At 34.6% G+C, this 21,945-nt stretch overlaps 1 protein-coding gene across 1 annotated transcript; it reads left to right on the top strand.

The window, feature by feature from the left end:
* The first annotated feature begins 2,203 nt into the window (after positions 1–2,203).
* TSPAN13 (tetraspanin 13) lies at positions 2,204–20,653 on the top strand. Its single transcript, XM_081969996.1, has 6 exons — positions 2,204–2,436; positions 8,486–8,653; positions 13,843–13,923; positions 15,701–15,814; positions 17,973–18,083; positions 19,515–20,653. The coding sequence occupies exons 1-6, from the start codon at positions 2,374–2,376 to the stop codon at positions 19,587–19,589; spliced, it is 612 nt and encodes a 203-aa protein (XP_081826122.1). The 5' UTR covers positions 2,204–2,373; the 3' UTR covers positions 19,590–20,653.
* The last annotated feature ends 1,292 nt before the right edge of the window (positions 20,654–21,945 follow it).

The following is a 21,945-nucleotide window of genomic DNA, read 5'->3' as shown; positions in this document are numbered from 1 at the left end:
TTCACTTCTGAATTTGAACTAAGCCATCCAAGTTGATATCCATCATACCATTTTGAATCAGTGCATAAATTACTTCATATGTATGTATGTATGTATGTATGTATGTATGTATGTATGTATGTATGTATTTGTGTTACAACCGCTGGTATGCCCAAAGCTTGAAATGGATCCATACTAGTCTCCCTTTATTTATTTATCAGCACAAATACAACACACACACACACACACACACACACACAATCCTCAACTTACAAACATAAATGGGTTTGAAACCTCTATTATTAAGTGGTAGGTTCATTAAGTGAGTTGCTTTTATTAGCTGTTTGCTGCAGTTGTTAAGCAAATCACTATCACATTGTTGTGTGATAGTGATTTGCTTCCCTCATTGGCTGTACTTTTCAGAATCCCCTGGGAAGATCATAAATGGTGATCATTTGACCCTGGGATACTAGAAGCCCATGGCTATGTCAGTTGTTAGGCACCCAAATTTTGAGCACATAGGTGCAGGGTCAGTTATAACTGGAAGTTGTAACTGCAAGAACTGGTCCAAGTTGCTTTTTTTGCCATTGTAATAGGTGTCGAACAAGTGGTCCTAAAACAAGGACTACTTGGATAACCCAACACTTTAATGTACTTGTTTCATACAGAAAATATTCAGTCATTAGTTGTCTGAATTAGCTCTTCCTCTAACTCTTTCTGAATATCTCACCACACATTAAATGGATATAGCCTGATTCTAGGATGACAGAAGAAAAATATAACCTTTTCTTCCTATAAATGTCTGATTTTATATGCATGTCTTTTTCCCTTACCTACTTTCGCATCACAGTCTTTTTGCTAAGAGACACAGATGTTGAGATATATTGTGTTATATAATCCTTGATCACTCCAGATTTTTTGATGCCCAGAATTTGTTGTTTTAGATAAACAGATAGATAGAATCACACAGATGTTATACAAATTGAAATCCTTATTATCTTTAAAGAAAATTCCACTAACTTAGGAAATGTTATTTCTGAAAAAGCTCTCTATTTTTCTGTATACATTACCATGATGCTTTAAAAAAAAAGCATGTGGCTTTTCAGTTCAAGGCAAATATACAATAATCCAATAAAAATGAAATTCACTACATGGGACACACAAACACACAAATCAGATACCCATTGGGTTGCCTTATTGTTCATCCTAATGTCTCTGTCTTTTCAATATACACAAAACTTTCAATAAAATATTATTTTCTGTCTAATGGACTCCATAGATGATGTCTAGTGAGGGCTGGATTTCCAACCAGTAAAAGTACAATGCACTAGAACAGTCTTTTAACCTACATGCTTTTGATCTGTTCTTTCCACAATGACACTGTTAATCCATACGATTATAAATAGGATATTGGGGAAAGTGAGTATAGAATTATATCCCCAAATTAGAAATCTATCAAAGCATGAGGAAACATTGGATTTATCATGTGTAGATAACAGCTAGTAGACTTCACCTGAAACCTTAGATGAAAGATATGCTTATAGTGTATGAACAGACTTTCTACTGACATGATCATGGGAATCTCCTTTGTATAAAGATTTATTTAGTTGTTATTTAAGATCCCTTTTATAGGTTTTTTTTTGCTTTTGTTTATATTCTTATGGCTTTCTTTTTATTACTTATTGTTGTTCTATATATATACCGAATATAGGAACATATCTGTAGGCAATTAATTACAGTCTCCAACTATATGCATTGCATTAGAAGCCAGACTTTTCCAAACAAATACTTCAAAGACATATTGGTCTACAATACCTATCAATCTTAGACTCAGACATAGGAAAGAAATAATGAACAATAGTTTTCAACTCATGCGAAAGGCAAAGAGCTGTTCTAAATTTATTTTAACTCAAAATCAACCAAGTTAGGTGTGCATGGAACTACTTCAGTGAGAATTTTGCTTTCAGGATAACCAATGTCTCCCCAGGAAGCAGCAATCTTGCTCTAAAAGCTAACATAAAATACTGTAAACTGACAACGGGAAAGGGCTAACCGCGTCGCACTCTTCCACGACTTCGTTCAAAACCAGGTCGCCGGGCCGGGCGCATTTGCATATTTTTACCTTTGTCTCCGAAGATCAGCCAATGAGGGCCTTGGCTGCCTGCGGTCCTCCCCCCCCCCCCCCGGAGGTTTCTGAGCTGCGCTGGCAGCTAGCTGGGAAAGCGAGGTTTTGTGACTGCTGTTCCTGCAGTGCCGCCGTGGCCACTCTGGTTCTACCTGCCCTTTTACACTTCTGGCAGAGGAGGCAAAGGTTTGTTTTCCCTCCCTTGAAGGAAGAGGGAAATTGTCCAGATCAGGGGACGCTGCGGCAGCGACCACAATCGTAGGGGCGCGATGGTTTGCGGCGGCTTCTCTTGTTCTAAAAATTGCCTCTGTGCGCTCAATCTGCTTTACACGGTAAGTCCAGCCGGCGCCCGCATTCTCGAACCAGGTGGCGATTGAATAGAAGCTTCCTGCGGTTGGGGGTGGGGGGTGGGCGTGGGAGTTCTTGCCGCCGCCCCGAAGTGACTGGTCTTTTCTTCCTGCGGAGCGAAAAAGCACCACAGCAGGCCTGTGGGAACCCCATAGTCCGCAGAGTGAGAAGCAGTAGTGACCGCCAGATATCCCGGAGGAATCGCCTTCGTTAAAAACGCTTCTCGCACGCTGCTATAGCCCATTGGCAAAGGCGGTGCACCTGCCGCGGTGAGAAAGAGCCTCCATAGGAACTGCGGGAATTCGAATCTGCTAAAATCCCCTTTCTTGCAGGCTTTCTTCTGCGCCTAGGCAACCGGCTGCTCTGTTAAACCCGAGATTGCGCGCTGGGAGCTCCACCGGTGTGTACTTTGGGGTGACATATCACTCCGTCCAGCAGGATTGTCGGTCTCGAGCAATTGCCCAGAGGCCATTTAGCTTTTCTTCCCTCTCCTGACAGAGAAATCCAACGGTGGGGAAATCTTCAGGCTGATTATTGCCTGTAGAAAAGCAAAGTTAGATAATTTGGCTAATAAGATTAATTAGCTGAAATAATTATTAGTTTCATCTTTTAAAAGTTTGAGCCTTTTGGTTTTTATTTTATATCCAAGCCCCTGCATGACTATGCTAACTCTAATTGACACTTGTTTAAATTGTGGAGTAATAATCCATAAAATTTTATGCTGTTTTTATTTTAGCTTCTATAACTCTACAAAACTCAGACTTCCATTTGTGCATTTTCACTTGGAAATAAATTATCGTTGATTAGGCAGCCACAAGGCCCTACTTCTGACTGAAACAGATCAAATTACCAAGATTGCCTAGTTGCATAGTTAAGGCTGCTATCTTGACTTTTTTGACTCCTCTCCTCCCACTAGAGAGGACATAATTTGTTTTGTTTGCTTGTTTATTATTAAATTTATTCTCCGTCTACTTAACTATTAAGCAACTCTGACCATTATATGAGATTGTAACTCCTATTTTCCTGGTTACAGGCTGAGACTGATGGAAGCTGGAATCCCACACTACTCAGAGGGATTTGGGGTTTCTAACTATGTTACGTTATAGGACCATGATGGCGAACCTATGGCATGCGTGCCACAAGTGGCACACGGAGCCATTTGTCAGGGCACGCGAGGCGCTGCCCTGTCAGCTGGCCAGCGCGCATGCGCGCGCTGGCCAGCTGAGTTCACCTTTTTAAAAGCTATTTTTCGCCTTCCCCAGGCTGCATTGGCTTTATAAGAGCCTGGAGAGGGTGAAAAGAGCCTCCCCCCCCCGGAGGCTTCAGGGACTGTCCCTGAAGCCTTCGGAACGCTTAAAACCACCCTCCGAGCAAACCGGAAGTCACTTCCGGGTTGCTCGGAGGGTCGTTTTAAGCGTTCCGAAGGCTTCAGGGACTGTCCGAGGCTTCCCTGATGCCTTCGGAGCGCTGGAAACGACCCTCCGAGCAACCCAGAAGCCACTTCCGGTTTGCTCGGAGGGTGGTTTTAAGCACCCCGAAGGCTTCACGGAAGCCTCTGGACAGTCCCTGAAGCCTCCGGAGGGCCTCCGGGGGGTTGGGGGAGGCTCTTTTCGCCCTCCCCAGGCTCCTATAAAGCCCCTGGAGCATGGGGAGGGCAAAAAAACCATGTAAAAATGGGGGGATCGCACGTTTTGCGTGCATGCGCACTGGGGGGGTCGCACATTGCATTATGGGTGCGGCACACCCGCACTCGACCCCCCTGTGCTCCCCCCACTTGTGGCACGCGAGCCAAAAAAGGTTCACCATCACTGTTATAGGATAATATTCTTTGCTTTTGTGGATTTAAACTGCTCAAAAACGTCTTACACATTTTTAAGCAGGAGTGGAGGAACTGCTTCTCCAATTTTTAATAGTTTACATTGGGAATCTATTAGAATATTCACAGAATCTGCTCAGCAAAGATTTGCTTAAGCACTTTCCTAAATAAATCATGTCATGTTAAGCCAAATGTACAAAACTGAAGTCCCTGAGCAACTGCATTCAAAAACCCTGGGTATGTCATTTCTTCAAAAGTTGTTTTCAAATTATTAAATACATAAGGAATCATATTAACTATAGTTAATTTTAATTACTATTACATGGAGGGGGGGAATTTTAATACTGGGAAGAAGAATTTCCGTATACTATGGTCAGGCTACATGTTACTCTTAGCGTGCACACCATCACATTAGTTCCTGAATCATGATTTACAAGCAAATGGATGAATCTACATGCCACATTTTGACTTAGTGCATTGAATGAACCCATTTAATATATATCTAAACATTGTTTACTACTAATTATTATGATTATTTGCTATTACTATTACTTTACCTTGTTATATCTGTAGTTTTTCTTGGAAGCAGCTGGATGACTATCACAGAAACCCAGATTGTAAGATAAACTTCTAGATAGATTTGTTCTAGCAACATTCATAATCTATTCTGGATATGTGTGAAACTTTTTAAGAGCAGTAAATTCTGATGTCAGGAAATTCATTTCCAACCTCATCCCCTTTCCATGGACAGCCCCTTTGGTGATGCTACGGTTAAGTTGTTTTGACATTGGAGCAGTATAGAATGGAACAGGACTTTTCAGGATCATGCTCTACATGATATCACTTTATCTATGACTTTTGAACTACAGACTATCTCACATAACAGCTATAGCAATCTTATTTTGCTTATTTTGTTTTTTGTCTTAAATTAACTTTAAAAAATTAGATTTCTCATTTTCAAACATTAGAAATGTGGTTACTATACTTTAACTTTGCATTAAATTATTAAGCTTTTTAAAATAGAAAGTTAAGTCATGTAACTTTGCATTATTAAGCTTTTAAAAATAGAAAGTTAAGTCATGTCATTTCTGCAGTAAATCGGAAAGCATTGCAACCTCAGCACGTAGATGAAAAACCATCACGTCTAGTCAAATCATATGATTCAGATCCCAGATAAGGAAGTAATGGAGAAGTATGTATCTTGCCACATCATGTGTGAAGCATCCTGGATGCTGAATAATGTATGTTTAGTTGAGGGTTTAATTACTCAAAGCCTGTATTCCAGATTAGTTTCAATATAGGTCTTCAGATTCTTACATTTAAAAACCATAGAACCTGCGAAACAAGATGAAGCTGGCAAGACGACAAGGAATTACAGCGATGAAAGTTACTGGGGCTTGCAAACAATTACTGGGGCTTGCAAACAATTACTACATTCTGTTGAAATTAAATATTTACATTGGATAAAATTCCAGAGTTTGAGAATGAGTGTTTTAATTTGCATAATGTATACCTTACCTTTTATTATAATTGCAGTATTGTGCAGCAGTATTATCGCATTTCTCTGTAATGGTCCAACAAGTCAACTTTTAAAATAAATATTTGTTATTGACATCTTGTGCTTGAGTTTTTACTGCATGTAGCTAGTTGTAAATGAGTTTAAACTGTTACTGAATTGCTTTCCTGCTTTTTACATCTTATCAAAGACTTTTTCCCTGGTCTGGGTTTTGAATTCATTGAATACATTTCAACAGTTTGAACTGTACCCTAAATTAGACTAATAAAACTATAATAGAAAAGTAAAAATGGAAATAACACCGTACATGTACCACTATAAATCTACTAATGGGATTAAGGTTTAATTTGGAAACTTTTTAAAACTTGGAGATTGAAACAATTTTTGGAACTGGGACTGCTAGTACAAGAGAAGATATAGTGGTTCAGTTGATATATCAAATACATCCCATTTGGCTGTAAACATCATATAATCCTGGAATTTTTGAATGTGTACAGTCAAAAAGCCAGATACTTACGACAAAGTTTGTGCCCTTTTATTCTGGATCAGCCACAATGAAGCATTATGAATATTGCATAAACTTAGCAGCTTCTCTGAAGTAGTTGATATCTGCATAATTGTTCAAACATTTGTGCACACAAGTGGACTATCCATTTAGCATTTATACCAAATAGAATGGAAGCATTGTTTTGGGAAGCTTTGTGTCATGTTATGCCCTACAGGTCAAAAGGTTGGCCAATCTGGTAGTCTCCACATGTATTAGTATTGCAACTTTCCTAATTCCCTGACAGTATGGCCAACAACTATGTTAGTTTTCATTTCTGCTATTTTCTGAATGGCACTAGATTGTAGGTGCTGCTCTCTATTACAATAGCTCTGTTTTTCAGTACTTTTCTTTTTTACAGAAACAGGAAAGGTGGGGGCTTCCTGCATTTAAAAAATGATTTCCTCCATTTAAAACATGGCTTGTCAAATATTTCTTTGTGCCAAAGCTGTCAAGTTTGAAATGTAGTGCTGGGGAAGAAGCGTGCTATGTAGACTTTAACTTAATTTTAATTAAAGGCTGGGCAAAAGTAAAAAAACGTTATAAGTAATTCTGGTTTAGTGTCTACAATTTGGACAAGCAACTTGGTTGTTAAGCAAAACTAATCACAACTGTGCTTGTGATCATACTTCAACTTTCCTTTGCTTTATGAATTATGACTTGCAAAGGTCATAAATGTGAGGATTTATGTTCAAGTTAAATTTAAGTTATTTTATTGTGATTGTTGTAATTGCAGTCACTAAACCAGGATTACCTGTATTTTATTCAAAAATGTTAATGTGGCATCATACAAATGACACAGATCAATCTCTATTGCAGGTGGTATATATATATATATATATATGTATGTATGTATGTATGTATGTATGTATGTATGTATTTATGTATATATATATATATATGTGTGTGTGTGTGTGTGTGTGTATGTATGTGTATATATATATATATATATATATATATATATATATATATATATATATATATATATATATATATATATATATATACATACATACATACACACACACACATACACATACATACTTACTTATTGCCTGCCATCTGCCAAAAGAGTGAGATTTTTGATGTTCTTTGTGAAGCCGAATTGCCATTTAATTTCCAGTGTGGCTTTAGCATTGTCGATTAAAGCATTAACTTTTTGTTGTTCATAGATATCAGAATATTTTTTGTTAATTAAGGATACATGTTTTTTTGCATGGTTTACAAAGATTGATTATGAGCTGCTGTTACAAAGATTAATTCAAAATTATGAACTAGATGGCAGAATTTAGCTGGCCTTGGATGATCTTAAGAAAAAAAAAAAAGCAACTAATCAGGTCAAACCAGACGAGCACATGAACGATTGCCAGAAAACTGCAAAACTCTAAGCTAGACAGGGCGTTACAAATATTCTGGAAATATTTCAGAAAAGAAAATAATGACAAATCACCTCCATACTGTTATCCATAAAATGTGGAAAACAACTTAAGAGATAGTTTTTTCCTTTGATATTTTTTTCTTGTGATTTTTTTAAAAAAGCTATAACTCATCAAACTTGTGAACATGAACTACAATAAATTGCAATGTTTTTTTAAATGCATAATGTACAATTAAAAGTAGCATTTTAAATTGATGAACGACAACTTCCTATCTGTATCTGCTGATTTCCTTTATGATTGTCTTTGGTTCCCAAAAGGAACGTTGCTTAATTTTAAAACTGCCATAAGCATTTTAGAGAGTTAAAGTAACACGTCAAGCAGGAGATTTTTAAGATCATGAAAATTAAGCTAGATTTATCTCTTTAAGTTATTGTGAATATATTTTACACCCAGGAGAAATGTTTGTGGCAGGGGTGAAATTCAGCAGGTTCTGACAAGTTCTAGAGAAATTTTGAGTAGTTCGGGGAACCGCCAAAACCACCTCTGGCTGGCCCCAGAGTGGGGTTGGAATGGAGATTTTGCATCCTTCCCCTCCCATGCCCACCAAGCCACGCCCACAGAACCAGTAGTAAAAAAAAATTGAATTTCACCACTGGAATGTTTTGATCAAGATTATTGTGCTGATTTGGATATGTTCATCTTTCACATGGCTAGGGAAGGAATATTACACTGCTCTAACATATGAGCAAACTTTTTCTTCACTTTTTCTCTTTCACAGTTGGTCAGCCTATTGCTGATTGGAATTGCAGCTTGGGGCATTGGCTTTGGCCTCATCTCCAGTTTCCGGGTTGTTGGAGTAGCAGTGGCAGTTGGAATCCTTCTGTTCCTGATTGCTCTGGTGGGACTGATTGGAGCTATCAAACACCACCAGGTCCTGCTTTTCTTTGTATCCTTTGACTTGAAAGTAATCTTAAATATTTCACTTATTTCTCTGTAACTCCTTTGAATAACACCTTAACAGTTTCTTCTACTTCATGGCTGGTTCATTAAATGAAAGGCAGTATTTTGTTGAAATCCTCTAACGTACAGGAAAATAAGCATTTAAAAAAAACAACTCAACTTCTGTCTTGTTACGACACTAAAAGGTAGATAGTAACATCTTTTTCCAGTGGTATAACTGGATTCTTTCAAATGGCTGCAGATTAAATCTTGAGTTTGTTTGTTTATTGAGCTCCCAGAGTTTCCAGAGAGAAAACTAATTTCATAGCCAAATAATAAGAGTTCTTTGGAATTGAATGGCTAATACATAAATAAATAAAATACTGGTCAATTTAATGGGAAAAAAAGCTTTGACTTTTTTGAATCTTTTTTAAAAGATAAAAACGGAAAAAGTGCTCACTGCTTACTGTAACATTATTGTATTATTAGGTCGCACAATTGTGTGTTGTTTTAAATACATATCTTGGAGTCAAACAGTAGCCTTTAAAGCATATATGGATATTTTAAAACTCCAGCATAAGAAAGATCATGTGGATCTATGATCTTTTAAATTTAATATCTAACTTGTCCATGACTCCTTAAATAACAGATAGTATTTGGCTACAATTGGAACCATAGTAATCCATAGTGAAGAAGAAAAAAAGCAAATTATTCAAAAATACTTCACAAAACTATGTGCGCAAGATAGTACAGAGGAAGCTAAGATAAAACAATATTTAAACCCAGAAAAAATAATTCCAATATCAAAAGAACAAAGGGAGGCGATAAACAGGCCAATAACGATAGCCGAAGTAAAATTAGTCCTGAAAAATCAGAAAAATAATAAAACACCAGGACCAGACAGAATCCCGGTGGAGCTATACAAATATAATATTGGAAGAATTAGGAGTGGAAATGTTTAAGGAAGTTTTAGGAAAAGCTAAGATGCCTGAATCATGGACGGAAGCAATAATATCGTTAATCCCGAAAGAAGAAGCCAATTTACAACAAATTCAAAACTACAGGCCAATTTCATTATTGAATTCCAATTATAAAATATTTGCAGCGATTATGACAGGAAGAATTAAACAAGTACTAAATAAAGTACTACATCCAGACCAAAACAGATTTTTACCTCACAAACACATTAAAAATAATACGAGAGTCATCCTAAATATAATATAATATTATGAGGCGCATCCAGAAAAGCAATTGGTACTGGTTTTTCTTGACGTACAAAAAGCATTCGACAACATAATTTGGAAATTTATAACAACGCAATTAGATAGGATAAAATTCGGAGAAAAATTTACAAAAATGGTAGAAAAACTGTATAACACCCAGACAGACAAAGTTCTAGTGAACGGAGAACTAGCAGAGAAGATCAAAATAAAAAAGGGAGTTAGACAGGGATGCCCCCTCTCTCCTTTGCTGTTTATACTAACTCTGGAAATATTGTTAAATGAAATTAGGAAGGACCAGGGAATAAAAGGTTGAAGACTTAAAAATGAAGAATATTAAGACCCAAGCCTACGCTGATGACTTAGTATTTGTTTTATAAGATCCACTAGAATCCAGTCCGAAATTAATTCAAAAATTAGAAGAATATGGGGAAGTGGCAGGATTAAAAATTAATAAAAACAAAACAAAAATGATAATTAAGAATATGACAAAAAAGCAAGAAGAGGAATTGGAATTAGTGACTAAAACACAAATAACTAAGAAAGTGAAATACTTGGGGATCTGGGTGTCGAAAAAGTTTTCTACAATTAAAGATGATAATTATAATAAACTAGTGACACAAAAAAAGATTTAGAAAGTTGGAAAAATATTCAGCTATCACTAATGGGATGTATAGCCACAGTTAAAATGAATGTTTTCCCAAGAATTTTATTTTTGTTGCAAGCTGCACCTATAAATCCTGGTAAAACTTTCTTTTGGGAATTAAACAAACAAACTGCTAGGTTCACCTGGCAAAGATGAAAAGCGAGGATTAAACTAAAGTCAATGCAAGATAGCAAGGAGAGAGGAGGCTTAGCATTACCAAACTGGGAGTTATACGCATTAGCAGTAACAATAACATGGGTGAAGGACTGGGTAGAGTTAAAGATCTTAGAAAGCCATGATCTGCAAGCAGGTTGGCATACATTCCTATGGGATGATAAAAATAAAATGCACAAATACTTTCAAAAACATCTAATTAGAAATGCGTTATTGCAAAACTGGCTCAAAATTTTAAAAAACCACTATATGAAAATCCCGAATTGGTTATCCTTGACAGAAAGGACGACACACTCACATTTTACAGATATGAATAAAGTGTTACGATACAGAGGCTTAATTAAAGGATAAGGAAATTTAAAAATAATCGAAGAATTGGCAGGACAAAACAGGAAAGTTGACTGGCTAATCTACTTGCAAATCAAAACTAAACACAATAACAATACTAAATTATATGACATCCAAATGGAACTACACGAATTAGATAAAATAATCCAATGCTCAGAAAGAAAGATGATAGGGAGAATATATAAATTTCTTCTGAAATATAAAATGGAAGAAGAAATTGTGAAAGAACAAATGGTAAATGGGCACAGAACTTTGGCTACAATAGTGAATTAGATAAATGGGGAAAAACTGGGGGGGGGGGACAAATTTAAAAATGACACTATCGATTTATTACAAGGAAAACCAGTACAAAATGTTTTACAGATGGCACCTAGCACCAGCAAGGTTAGCAAAAATTTCAAAAATATTTCACCAAAATGTTGGAAATGTCAATTAACACACAAAACATATTATCACATATGGTGGACGTATGAGGAGGCTAAAAAATATTGGAAAAGGATTAAAAATTGGCTAGAATCAATAACAGGAGTCAAAATTGATTGGAAACTAGAAGTTTTTTTACTAGGAATAATGACAGCGAAATATAAAAAAGAAATCCAGTATTTAATTTTACACTTAATTACAGTGGCGAGGATTGCCTTTGCTCAGAAATGGAAAAATAAATTGATACCAAGCGAAGATGAAATAATAAGAAAGGTTATGGACTGTGCCAAATTGGACAAATTAACAAAAGAAATTCAAGGAAAAGAAGAAACAGAATATTATCAGATATGGGAAAAATGGTATAGGTGGATGGAGGAAAGAAACAAGGATCAATGAAAGAAATCAATAAAGTCCCAAAATAGAATGTTTAAGTGTAATTAACATCTATCTATCTATCTATCTATCTATCTATCTATCTATCTATCTATCTATCTATCTATCTATCTATCTATCTATCTATCTATCTATCTATCTATCTATCTATCTATCTATCTCTATCTATCATCTATCTATCTATCTATCTATCTATCTATCTATCTATCTATCTATCTATCTATCTATCTATCTATCTATCTATCTATCTATCTATCTATCCATTCAAGAGAGTTTAAATTTATTAGAGGTAATCACTAATTAGCAGATAGATTAGTAAAATAAGAGGGTTAAATATGGTGAAATGCAAATGAACTATATTAGAAGGGGAAATAAGGAGAATTGTATCAATTTGAAATTGCTATTAGAAAGAAAGCTCCTGTTTGCACTGTATTATGTAAATGTAGTGTATGTCTGTTCTGTGTGTGTGTATTTTGTATGTTTGTAAATAAAAATATATTAAAAAAAAATAAAACTCCAGCATAAGAAAGATCATGTGGACCTATGATCTTTTTAATTTAATATTAACTTGTCTATGACTCCTTAAATAACAGATAGTATTTGACCACAATTGGAACCATAGTAATCCATAGTGAGTTGGGGTATAAACATGATTTTCTCCAATTGACATTTATTGTTGGAAACTGATTGGAAAGGTTGCAGATTGTAATCATGTCACCTCATGTGAGCATCAGCCAGTCATAAATGTGAGCCAGCTGCCAAGTTCCCAAATTGCAACATGTGGCTGTAGGTATATTTGTATACAACAGTCATAAGTACAGGGGATGGTTGCAAATGACTTTTTTCAAGGTTATTGTAATTTGGTACCATCATTAACAAATTCTTGTATAATGAGGATTATCTGTAAGGAAAAAAGTATAGCTCAGTGTGTAAATATTCACATTATGTTATTATTTGCAGAATATTTTATGAAAATTAAATTACATATTAAATTCAGAAAGAGGTGCAATGATTCAGTGGTTAAAGACACTGCACTTGTCAGTTGGAGAGCAGAGAGTCCAGGTATGAGACCCAAGATTTGCGCAATGGGGTGAACTCCTGTTACTTGCCCCAGTTCCTGCCCACCTAGCAGTTCAAAAGCATGCAAATGCAAATAATTTAAATTACCACTTATTGGGAAGGTGGGAAGTTAATAGCACACCATGGACCTTTGGCGTATAGCCGTGCTAGCTACATGACGATAGAAATTGTCTTTTGACAATGCTGGCTCTCTCAGGCAAGAAATGGAGATGAGCAGCGTGCCCTAGAGTTAGATATGACTGACAGGGAAATCTTTACCAGAAGTTCAGAAGGAAAGCTTGTACAAAAGGTACCAGATGTTTACTACACGGCAGGTAAATTGCTTTACATTCCAGAAAATTCTAACAACATCTCCTCTTACTATGTGTGTATAGCATGCCTCACTTTTATTTTACATGCAAATTCAGGTATTTCAATTGTTACATTAGAAAATAATTTAATTAGTATTATTCAAGGGGGGTAAAGCAAAGAAGGAAATGATGATTCAAGAAGGAGGTCCAAAGTCAGGTTGAAAAATGGCAACTACAACAAAGCTGGAATATTTTGGAGACCACATATAGAATGCTGCAGGGTTGCATGTAGCTGACATGATAACCCATATTCCTAAATTGGTTTATGGGGCAGGTGGAAATTTTGGCATAATCATAATCCAAAATGTGCTCCATTGAGTCATCTCTCCATTCAACTGGGCTTCCTTTGAATCAGATCAAAATATCTTAGTCTTTTAAATTTGTATCTACATTTTATCCATATGTATGTGTGGCGTGCCACCCAGAGTCACTTGGTTGAGTTGGGTGGCATACAAGTCAAACAAACAAATGAAATGAATGAATGAATGATCAAAGAAACAAACAAAAAATGTGTATCATTTCTGCAAATGCGGTTTTGATGACTTTAACTAAACTATTTCAGTATATGATTATACTCTTGCTAGTGTTTGTTATACAGTTCTCCGTCTCATGTGCTTGTCTGACATTGAATAAAGAACAACAGGTAAGATATTTCTTATCATATCTTTATTTAAAATATATGATTACTATGCGGATAATCTACAATTAAATGCACAATAAAAGATTGGTGAAAATTTAATAATTCAAGTCCTAACCTAGGACCTAAAAATATTAAAGTATGTATACAAGCAGTCCCAAGCTGGATTTTATTTATTTATTTGTAAAATTAGGGTATAAAATGACAAAGAGTTGCAGCATTATTATTATTATCAAACAGCCATTATGTTTACCAGTAGGATCATAAAGAAGGTATTCGTAGTCAAAGTTTCAGTGGGCCCACTGAAGAGCCACTTGTTTGTTAATTAGAAAAGGTAACAATTACAAAATGTAGTATTCTCCCAGTAGGTGGAGAAAAGAGAACAGCTAAGCCTCAGTTGAAGAGAAGGCAGAGGATAGGTCTATATTTCATTAGGTTAAGATAATTGTTCTGTGAACGCTCATCCAGCAATCTTAACTTCAGTTCCTACTTCAAGATACTCAGGTCCCGAAGCATTTCAAATTAAACAAGGATAGGAAGGATTTACTCTAAAAAAGGGCCAAAGACTTTAAAAACTAACTCTCTCTCTCTCTCTCTCTCTCTCTCTCTCTCTCTCACTCTCACTCTCACTCTCACTCTCACTCACACACACACTCTCTCACTCTCCCCCCCTCTGTGTGTGTGTGTGTGTGTGTGTATAGATAATACATACATACATACATACATACATACATACATACATACATACACATATATGACAGAACTTGTAGCAACTCAAGACATTCTAGAATAGAATGGCTGGCTGAAAAAAATATCAATACTGCTATAAAAATTTATGATACATTTTATGGGTTGGATCCATTGAAGCTGGTTGTCGACAGTCATGATTGGAATCTAGAATCTAGCAGTGTACTGCTGGTCAAGTTGATGTTTTTTTTTTCCTGATTAAAAAAACGAAGAAATGAGAAGGTTGGCCCTGGAATTGACCCCGTCTTTTATAAATACTGTAACATTAAGTACTACTACTGTTAATCCATTTTGTGAAACCTTGGTTGTTCCAGTTAGCCAAAAATAAAACAAAAGGAAAAGGACAAATTAACAAAATAGAGAAACCCAATTATCTGTTGCCTGAAGTCTTTCACCTTAATGTGATAGAAATGTCAGTTACATAGATACTACAAACAACTTTAATTTAGCTGCAGGTTACACAGACTTTTGAATATCATCTTTTAACATATTTAAGGTAATCCCAGTCTCTTCACATCCATAGTTTATGGCTGGGTGTAAACTAGCATGCTGGCTAAGGAATTATGAGGTCCATACCCCTTAAAGTTGCCAAATTTGAAAAACTCTGTTTTAAAATAAGGCTGTGAGAACACAGAAAGCAAAATACAGACATTTCCCCTCATTTCCCCCTATATGGCAAAAGAGATGAAGCAGCAGCAATGTAAGCATATTTTTTTTGAGCAAGTAAAAATGGGAGAGAGAGAGATTGTAGAATGCATTTAAGATACAAAAAATATTATGAGCAAAAAAAGTAAATTTTTACATTAAAAAATACTGATACTATCCACTAATGACAAACAAATCCAAGACAGTGAAAGCTTTAAAACTATGAGCAAAATAAGGAAATGAAATGAATAATTAAAATACTGGGAAATAATTCTGTTTGCATTGGTGGTTCAGATATAATTAGCAAACCAGAGTCTTTATGCAGACGTTTATATCAAACTAATAGCAAAGTTCGGTTCTTGGTTACTACATAATTTCCTTGTGTTTATAGAGCAAACTTCTAGAAGTTGGGTGGAACAACACACACAGTGCAAGGCAGGATGTTCAGCGGAATCTAAACTGTTGTGGCTTCCATAATGTCAGTGATGATACATCTTGTTCTGCTGTAAGTTGACCTTCCTTATGTTCTGTTTTAGAAAACCTTTGAAACCATATATTTACTTTGCTTGTCTGTCTTGGATGTGTAATGTTTTATCTCTGAAATCCATATTCCATTTCTTGCATTTGATTACTATATACAGTTATGGTAGAATTTTTGGAGAAAGAACATTAATTTGAAAAGTTGCATCCAAATCTTCATATTTCAAGATCTGTCCAAGAAACAGTATTCATGAGCACTGTGGCCGTCCTGGAGTTGGTATAGCTTATTGGGAGTCCATTTGTACAGCAGAGGTCACATCCCTAGATATGTTTTTCATCTTGGTACAGTGACAATGTGGTTGGATAATTCATTCCTTGCCATATGTTTTTCATCTTGGTACAGTGACAATGTGGTTGGATAATTCATTCCTTGCCATAGTTCTGCAGTTGTAGTTTGAACTTTGCGGGGATCTTTCTTATCTCAGGCAATTTATAAAAGCAATGGGTTTTCAGAGGGAGTGAGGTTATTCTTAAATCTCTGTGGCCAGTTCAACTAAGATCATAGTGGATTCCACCAATGTGAACTCTGTGATTGTGGATCTTGTGGAGCCTCCTGGTTCATACATGAGCTCTGGAAGATGAAACAACATAAGAGATACCTAGAATGTTGCTAAGACAAAATGCTAATAAGACAAAAAGCAAATCTGACAGGTCACAAGTGAAATTATGTATTAGACTTATTTTATTACAATAAGATGTTGAAGTGAGGTAGCACTTACCTGGACAATGTTGGCATACAATTTGGAAATTGCACCTATTTCTTAACTGGGGGGCCCTGCTGAACTTATTCATGTGTTAAACACCCCTAATTCAACTACTGCTACATGGCAATACCCTTGACGACTACTTAGAAGTTTCAACTGGTTGAGAATGCAGTCTGTTCATAATTTGGAATGCTCTGACATTTTCCTTTGTGATGCTGCGCTGACTAACAGTTCCCTCTCAGGTATAATTCAAAGGCTTAAAGCATTTCATGGCACAGGTCAGCTTATTTTCAAGACGGTTTTTTGACAAGGGTATCTACCAATCCACCCAATCCACCCAATCTGATGGATGAACAGAAGGCCCCCCTCTGTCAACAATGTCTTTTCGTATGACATTGGGGAAATGTTTTATCTGTTGAGGTACCTGCTTTACAGAACAAGCACTCCTTTGTGATCTAGATGGCTCCTTTTTTCTTGACTCTTCTTCTAGACTATGAGCCAGGATGTAACATGATACCAAACTATTAGTACAAGGTTTTTTAATGTCATCTGGTTAAGCTGTGATGGTGTTTAATTTTGTAGGGGGGAGTATTTGTAATATGTTGGTTATATACAGATCTATTAGTATAGATCTATTTCAAGCTATTTAGCTCTCATCAGCTAGCCATACCCTTACTGGGATTTGAACCTGGGCTGTATTACATATTAGGCAGGAGTCTTAGCCACTAAGCCACAGGCTCTCCTCCTTATCATATATATATATATATATATATATATATATATATATATATATATATATATATATATATATGTGTATGTGTATGTGTATGTGTATGTGTATGTGTATGTGTATGTGTATGTGTATGTGTATGTGTATGTGTATGTGTATGTGTATGTGTATGTGTATGTGTATGTGTATGTGTATGTGTATGTGTGTATATATATATATATATATATATATATATATATATATATATATATATATATATATATATATATATATATATATATATATATATATATATATATATATATATATATATATATATATATATATATATATATATATATATATATATATATATATATATATATATATATATATATATATATATATATATATATATATATATATATATATATATATATATATATATATATATATATATATATATATATATATATATATATATATATATATATATATATATATATATATATGACATTATGATCTCCAGAACTTTTAAAATATATTGCTCACTGAGCTTTCATTAACTAGTTCCGGAGATCATAATGTCTGTTTCTTTTATAATTACACCTGGAACTCGCATTTTTAGGACAATTCACAATATATATCTATATCTGTATGTAGCTATAGATAACATCCTAATAATGAATTGAAATAACAATTGTTTGCAGGAATGTTTTGAAACACAGACCTGTAAACCCTGTGCACCTATAATTAAGGAATATTCTGAAATGGTCTTGAGATTTGTAGGAGGCATTGGTCTCTTCTTTAGTTTCACAGAGGTAAGTGCAAAATTAGCATAAACATTTTTGTATTTTCTGTGATTTGGAGAACTTTCCAATATTTTTTTTTCTATAAGGGTATTATACTTAATATGGAGAAGCACTGTTCTCTTCTATACAAGTAAAATATTTTTATTTCTTAGCAAGATAATATACAAATTATCTCAGGTAAAGTAAAAATCCTATGCAGTTACTTAAAGGAGTGAATATCATTGAATTAGTTTATTATTTTTATACATGTCGCATATATTATATATAATACTACAACCTCTCCAGCCCAGGGCATTTTTAATTGGTAATTTTAGTTTTTAAGGGTTAATTTCACTGGGGTTTTAACTTTTTTAGGTATTGTAACTTATTTATTTATTCTTACCTCCTCTGTACGCTATATAATACTTTTGTACGTCGCCCCGAGTCCCTGTGGGGAGAGGGGGCGACTAATAAGTTCAAGTAATAAATAAATAAATAAATAAATATATTGTAGCATCATCAGTTATAGCTTATTCCTGGTAATTACATGAATACTCCATTTTATTTTCTAGGACTGTGCACACTTAAAAATAATTAGGGAAAAGTGCTTGTGCAGAAATCTAAAGAGGAAAAAGAAACTTCAGTGAACTGCAGTGAGCTCCAAATAACTTTTTTTGAATCAAATTTTAAACAAAAGAAAAAAGCAAAAATCCAAGGATAAAATGATGCAGTCTTATTTTTATAACAGATAGTCCTCACTTATTAGCTGCAATTGGAACTCCATCATTAAGCAACACAGTTGTGAGATGTAAAATCACATGATCGTGCCTAATTTACAATGGTAGTTTGTCAGTTCTAGCTGTGGTTAAGAAAATTACCCTAGGTTATTAAGGGTGAAGTGCAACACGTTGACTTTGCTTATCAGAAAATGACAGTGAATGTTGCAAAATGGCAATCACATGACTGCAGGATGCTGCTATTCTTATAATTGCTTAGTAATTGCCAAGAACTCAAACTACAATCAGGTAAATGTGGTAATATTACAATATGTGCAACATTGAGAACTGATCATAAATATCCTTGTTCAGCTCTGTTGTAACTTTGAACAATCACTGAATGGACAGTATTAAATAAGGACTTACCTATATTGGTGAAATAAAATACATAGATATATGTACACATAGAAAGATATAGTATAATAAAAAATATAGTTTTATTCTATGTATAAAATGATATCCCAAGTTCAGGAATATCAAGAAAAATAAAAGTTCAATTTCATAGGTTATTCTAAAGTTGAAAATTGGTATATTTATTCATAGATATCATTCCTTTGTATAGGAATATATGATGAGTCAGAAGCATTGGGTATAGAGAATGTTTATAAACAAAGTGATGGAGTGCTGAAAGATATTGCAATATATTATGAAATTTTAGCATATGCTTTCTTTCTTCTTCTTTCAGATCTTAGGAGTGTGGCTCACTTACAGATACCGGAATCAGAAAGATCCACGTGCAAATCCTAGTGCATTTCTTTGACCTGGAAATGTTTTCAAGGACTAAACTTTTTTTCATATGTGGTTTTAAAAAGCTGAATTCTCCACTGATCTGTCTACTCTCCATGTTAATTGGGGATATCTGCCTTTGAGATAAGAATACAGATCTAGAACTGCTTTTCATCTGTTTTCTAGTGTTCTTTGAAGGAACTAGTCTGAAGTCCTTGTTGTCAATTGTATAACTAAATAGAATATGAATTCTGTAGGAATGTAGTGACCCAGTAGAATTATTCATGTTATTCTTCTCTCAATGGGTTGGTGTTACTTTTAATTTAAAGAAGGATTTATTTGGTCTTATAATGTATTTCATTTGTCAGAATTTCTTTCATTGATCTATTTCTTCCTCCTTTTTTGAAAGAATAATTTATTGGCTTTAGTGCATTTCATTTGAAATATGTTAAAGAAATTGTGCTTTTGTTCCTGATACTGATATTAGTTAAAAAGAAATCCCCTCAAATAATCACTGGACAATTGAAAACTCATCATTTTTAATGATTGGGGTTATACCTTATCAACTCCTTTCCATTTTTTGGATCTGTTTAAGATATACATGCAAATTAATTTCAGTATTGGCTATATAAATAGTGATTCTGTTTCATCCCAAGAACAGATTATGTCTAAATCTCTTGATTTACCTCAGCTCTAAAAGACATAAAATCATTTGACAGGCATGGTTGGATATTGTCCAACATTATAATTTTCAGAAGGTTAAATATCAGGAGGGTTTTGTGCCCAGTATATGATCATAGTAAGAAAGAAAGATAAATTTTCACAGTATACTAAATTTATGCAAGTTGTATAACTTAAAATGATAAATGGGGAAGCATAGTATGTAGTTGGCTTGTCATGGTAAGACATTTAATGCTAGGAGGTTTTTGGGAAGGGGCAATTCCTTCTTATCAGTGTAATACATTAACTATGGTACTGATATGGGTCTTACATTTAACTGTTTGTTCATTGATATCTAAAATGTCTGATCATAAATGTGTACTAGACTATTGTAGATATCTTTGTAGTTCTTCTCTTTTTTTAAATAAAACTTTTAAATAATTACATTTAAAATTCAGTTTTTATCATATAACTTAGCCCTTGTTGAACTGCCAAAGCATTTGTAGTATTTCTATTAACATTATATAGATGCAAAGCATATTATTCAAGTATATTAAATATATTAATTTTAAAAGGATAATTGGAGGAAGCCTATAGAGAGCAGAAAGCTTAAAAGAAATGTAAGTAATAGTGACATGAATGACATGATGGTGGGAAAAACAGATTGCCAAGAAGAGGCAGTTCTGGAAATTAAGGATAGTGTGGGAAAACAGTTACTGCTCTTCAAGAGGACTATTAGACTTGAATTTCAGAAATCCAGATGGCCATTAGAGAGCAGTCAAGTATTAAGTTTTGTCTTATCCCTTTAGAACAATCTTGGAATTATCTGATTCTTGTAGCCATAATATGAAGTTTTTATTATCTCTGGGGAGTTGGAAATGAATGAAATGAATTGAAAATATCTGAAAGCCCACATATTGGAATAGAGTATCACAAGACTTCATTGAAAGGTGAAACTTTCCATGAAGTGATATGGAGAAATCATTGGAACTCAGATCTATGGATGCAGATCTTAGGCTATAGTTCAATACCCATTCATGAGCTGGGAGTAAACTTTATTCCTGTGGAGCTGATTGTTGAGGAGCATAAGAATATCAATCCACAATTTAGCTACTATCTACATATACGTTAAAATTCAATAAGAAGACTTCGCTATGTTTCATGTCCTTCTGGAATTTCCTGAAGTCCTAAATACAGTTTGTCATTGAATAAGAAATCACACAAAAATTAGTTATATTTAAAACATATCTCCTGTGGTCCTGATTTTGATACAAGTTGCTCTTTTATTCTTCCTGTTCCTTGCCTTTTCTCTTTACAAATGATGACATTCACATTCTTCTTGATTGCAGTTCTCTATCAAAGAGGACTATGAGTAAGGATGTTTGTGATTATTGACCACATTGATATGATTGATATGGATACCTTTCTCAACATAGTAAGTGTGGGTTGCTGACAGTATATAAAACGTGCCAAGAATGTAACAAAAAAGCAAAACTTGTAATTTAAATATCTGTAGATAAGAAAAACAAATACATTTAAATATAACTAAATGAACATAAACGGTACAATCCAACTGAGGCTTCTAAAAGCCCATCTGGAAAAATAGAATAAAATACTTTATTTGAGTGATTAGACACAAAGAATCTGTCTCCAACAAAAGAAACTCTCAGTGTACATGCAAAGTAACAGAATCATCATCATCATCATATCATCCTAATCAAGGAGTGGTA

This window comes from Natrix helvetica (assembly GCF_964273705.1).
Source record: "Natrix helvetica genome assembly, chromosome: Z".
NCBI classification, from domain to species: Eukaryota; Metazoa; Chordata; class Lepidosauria; order Squamata; family Natricidae; genus Natrix; species Natrix helvetica.
Note: the sequence above shows the minus strand (reverse complement) of the source record. Positions and strands in the feature narration are given on the sequence as shown.

Coding starts and splice junctions, on each gene's coding strand:
- TSPAN13 (XM_081969996.1), top strand. CDS start 2,374: ATGGTTTGCGGCGGCTTCTCTTGTTCTAAAAATTGCCTCTGTGCGCTC. Junction 15,815..17,972: donor ATGATACATCTTGTTCTGCT/GTAAGTTGACCT, acceptor AATTGTTTGCAG/GAATGTTTTGAAACACAGAC. Junction 18,084..19,514: donor TCTTCTTTAGTTTCACAGAG/GTAAGTGCAAAA, acceptor TTCTTCTTTCAG/ATCTTAGGAGTGTGGCTCAC.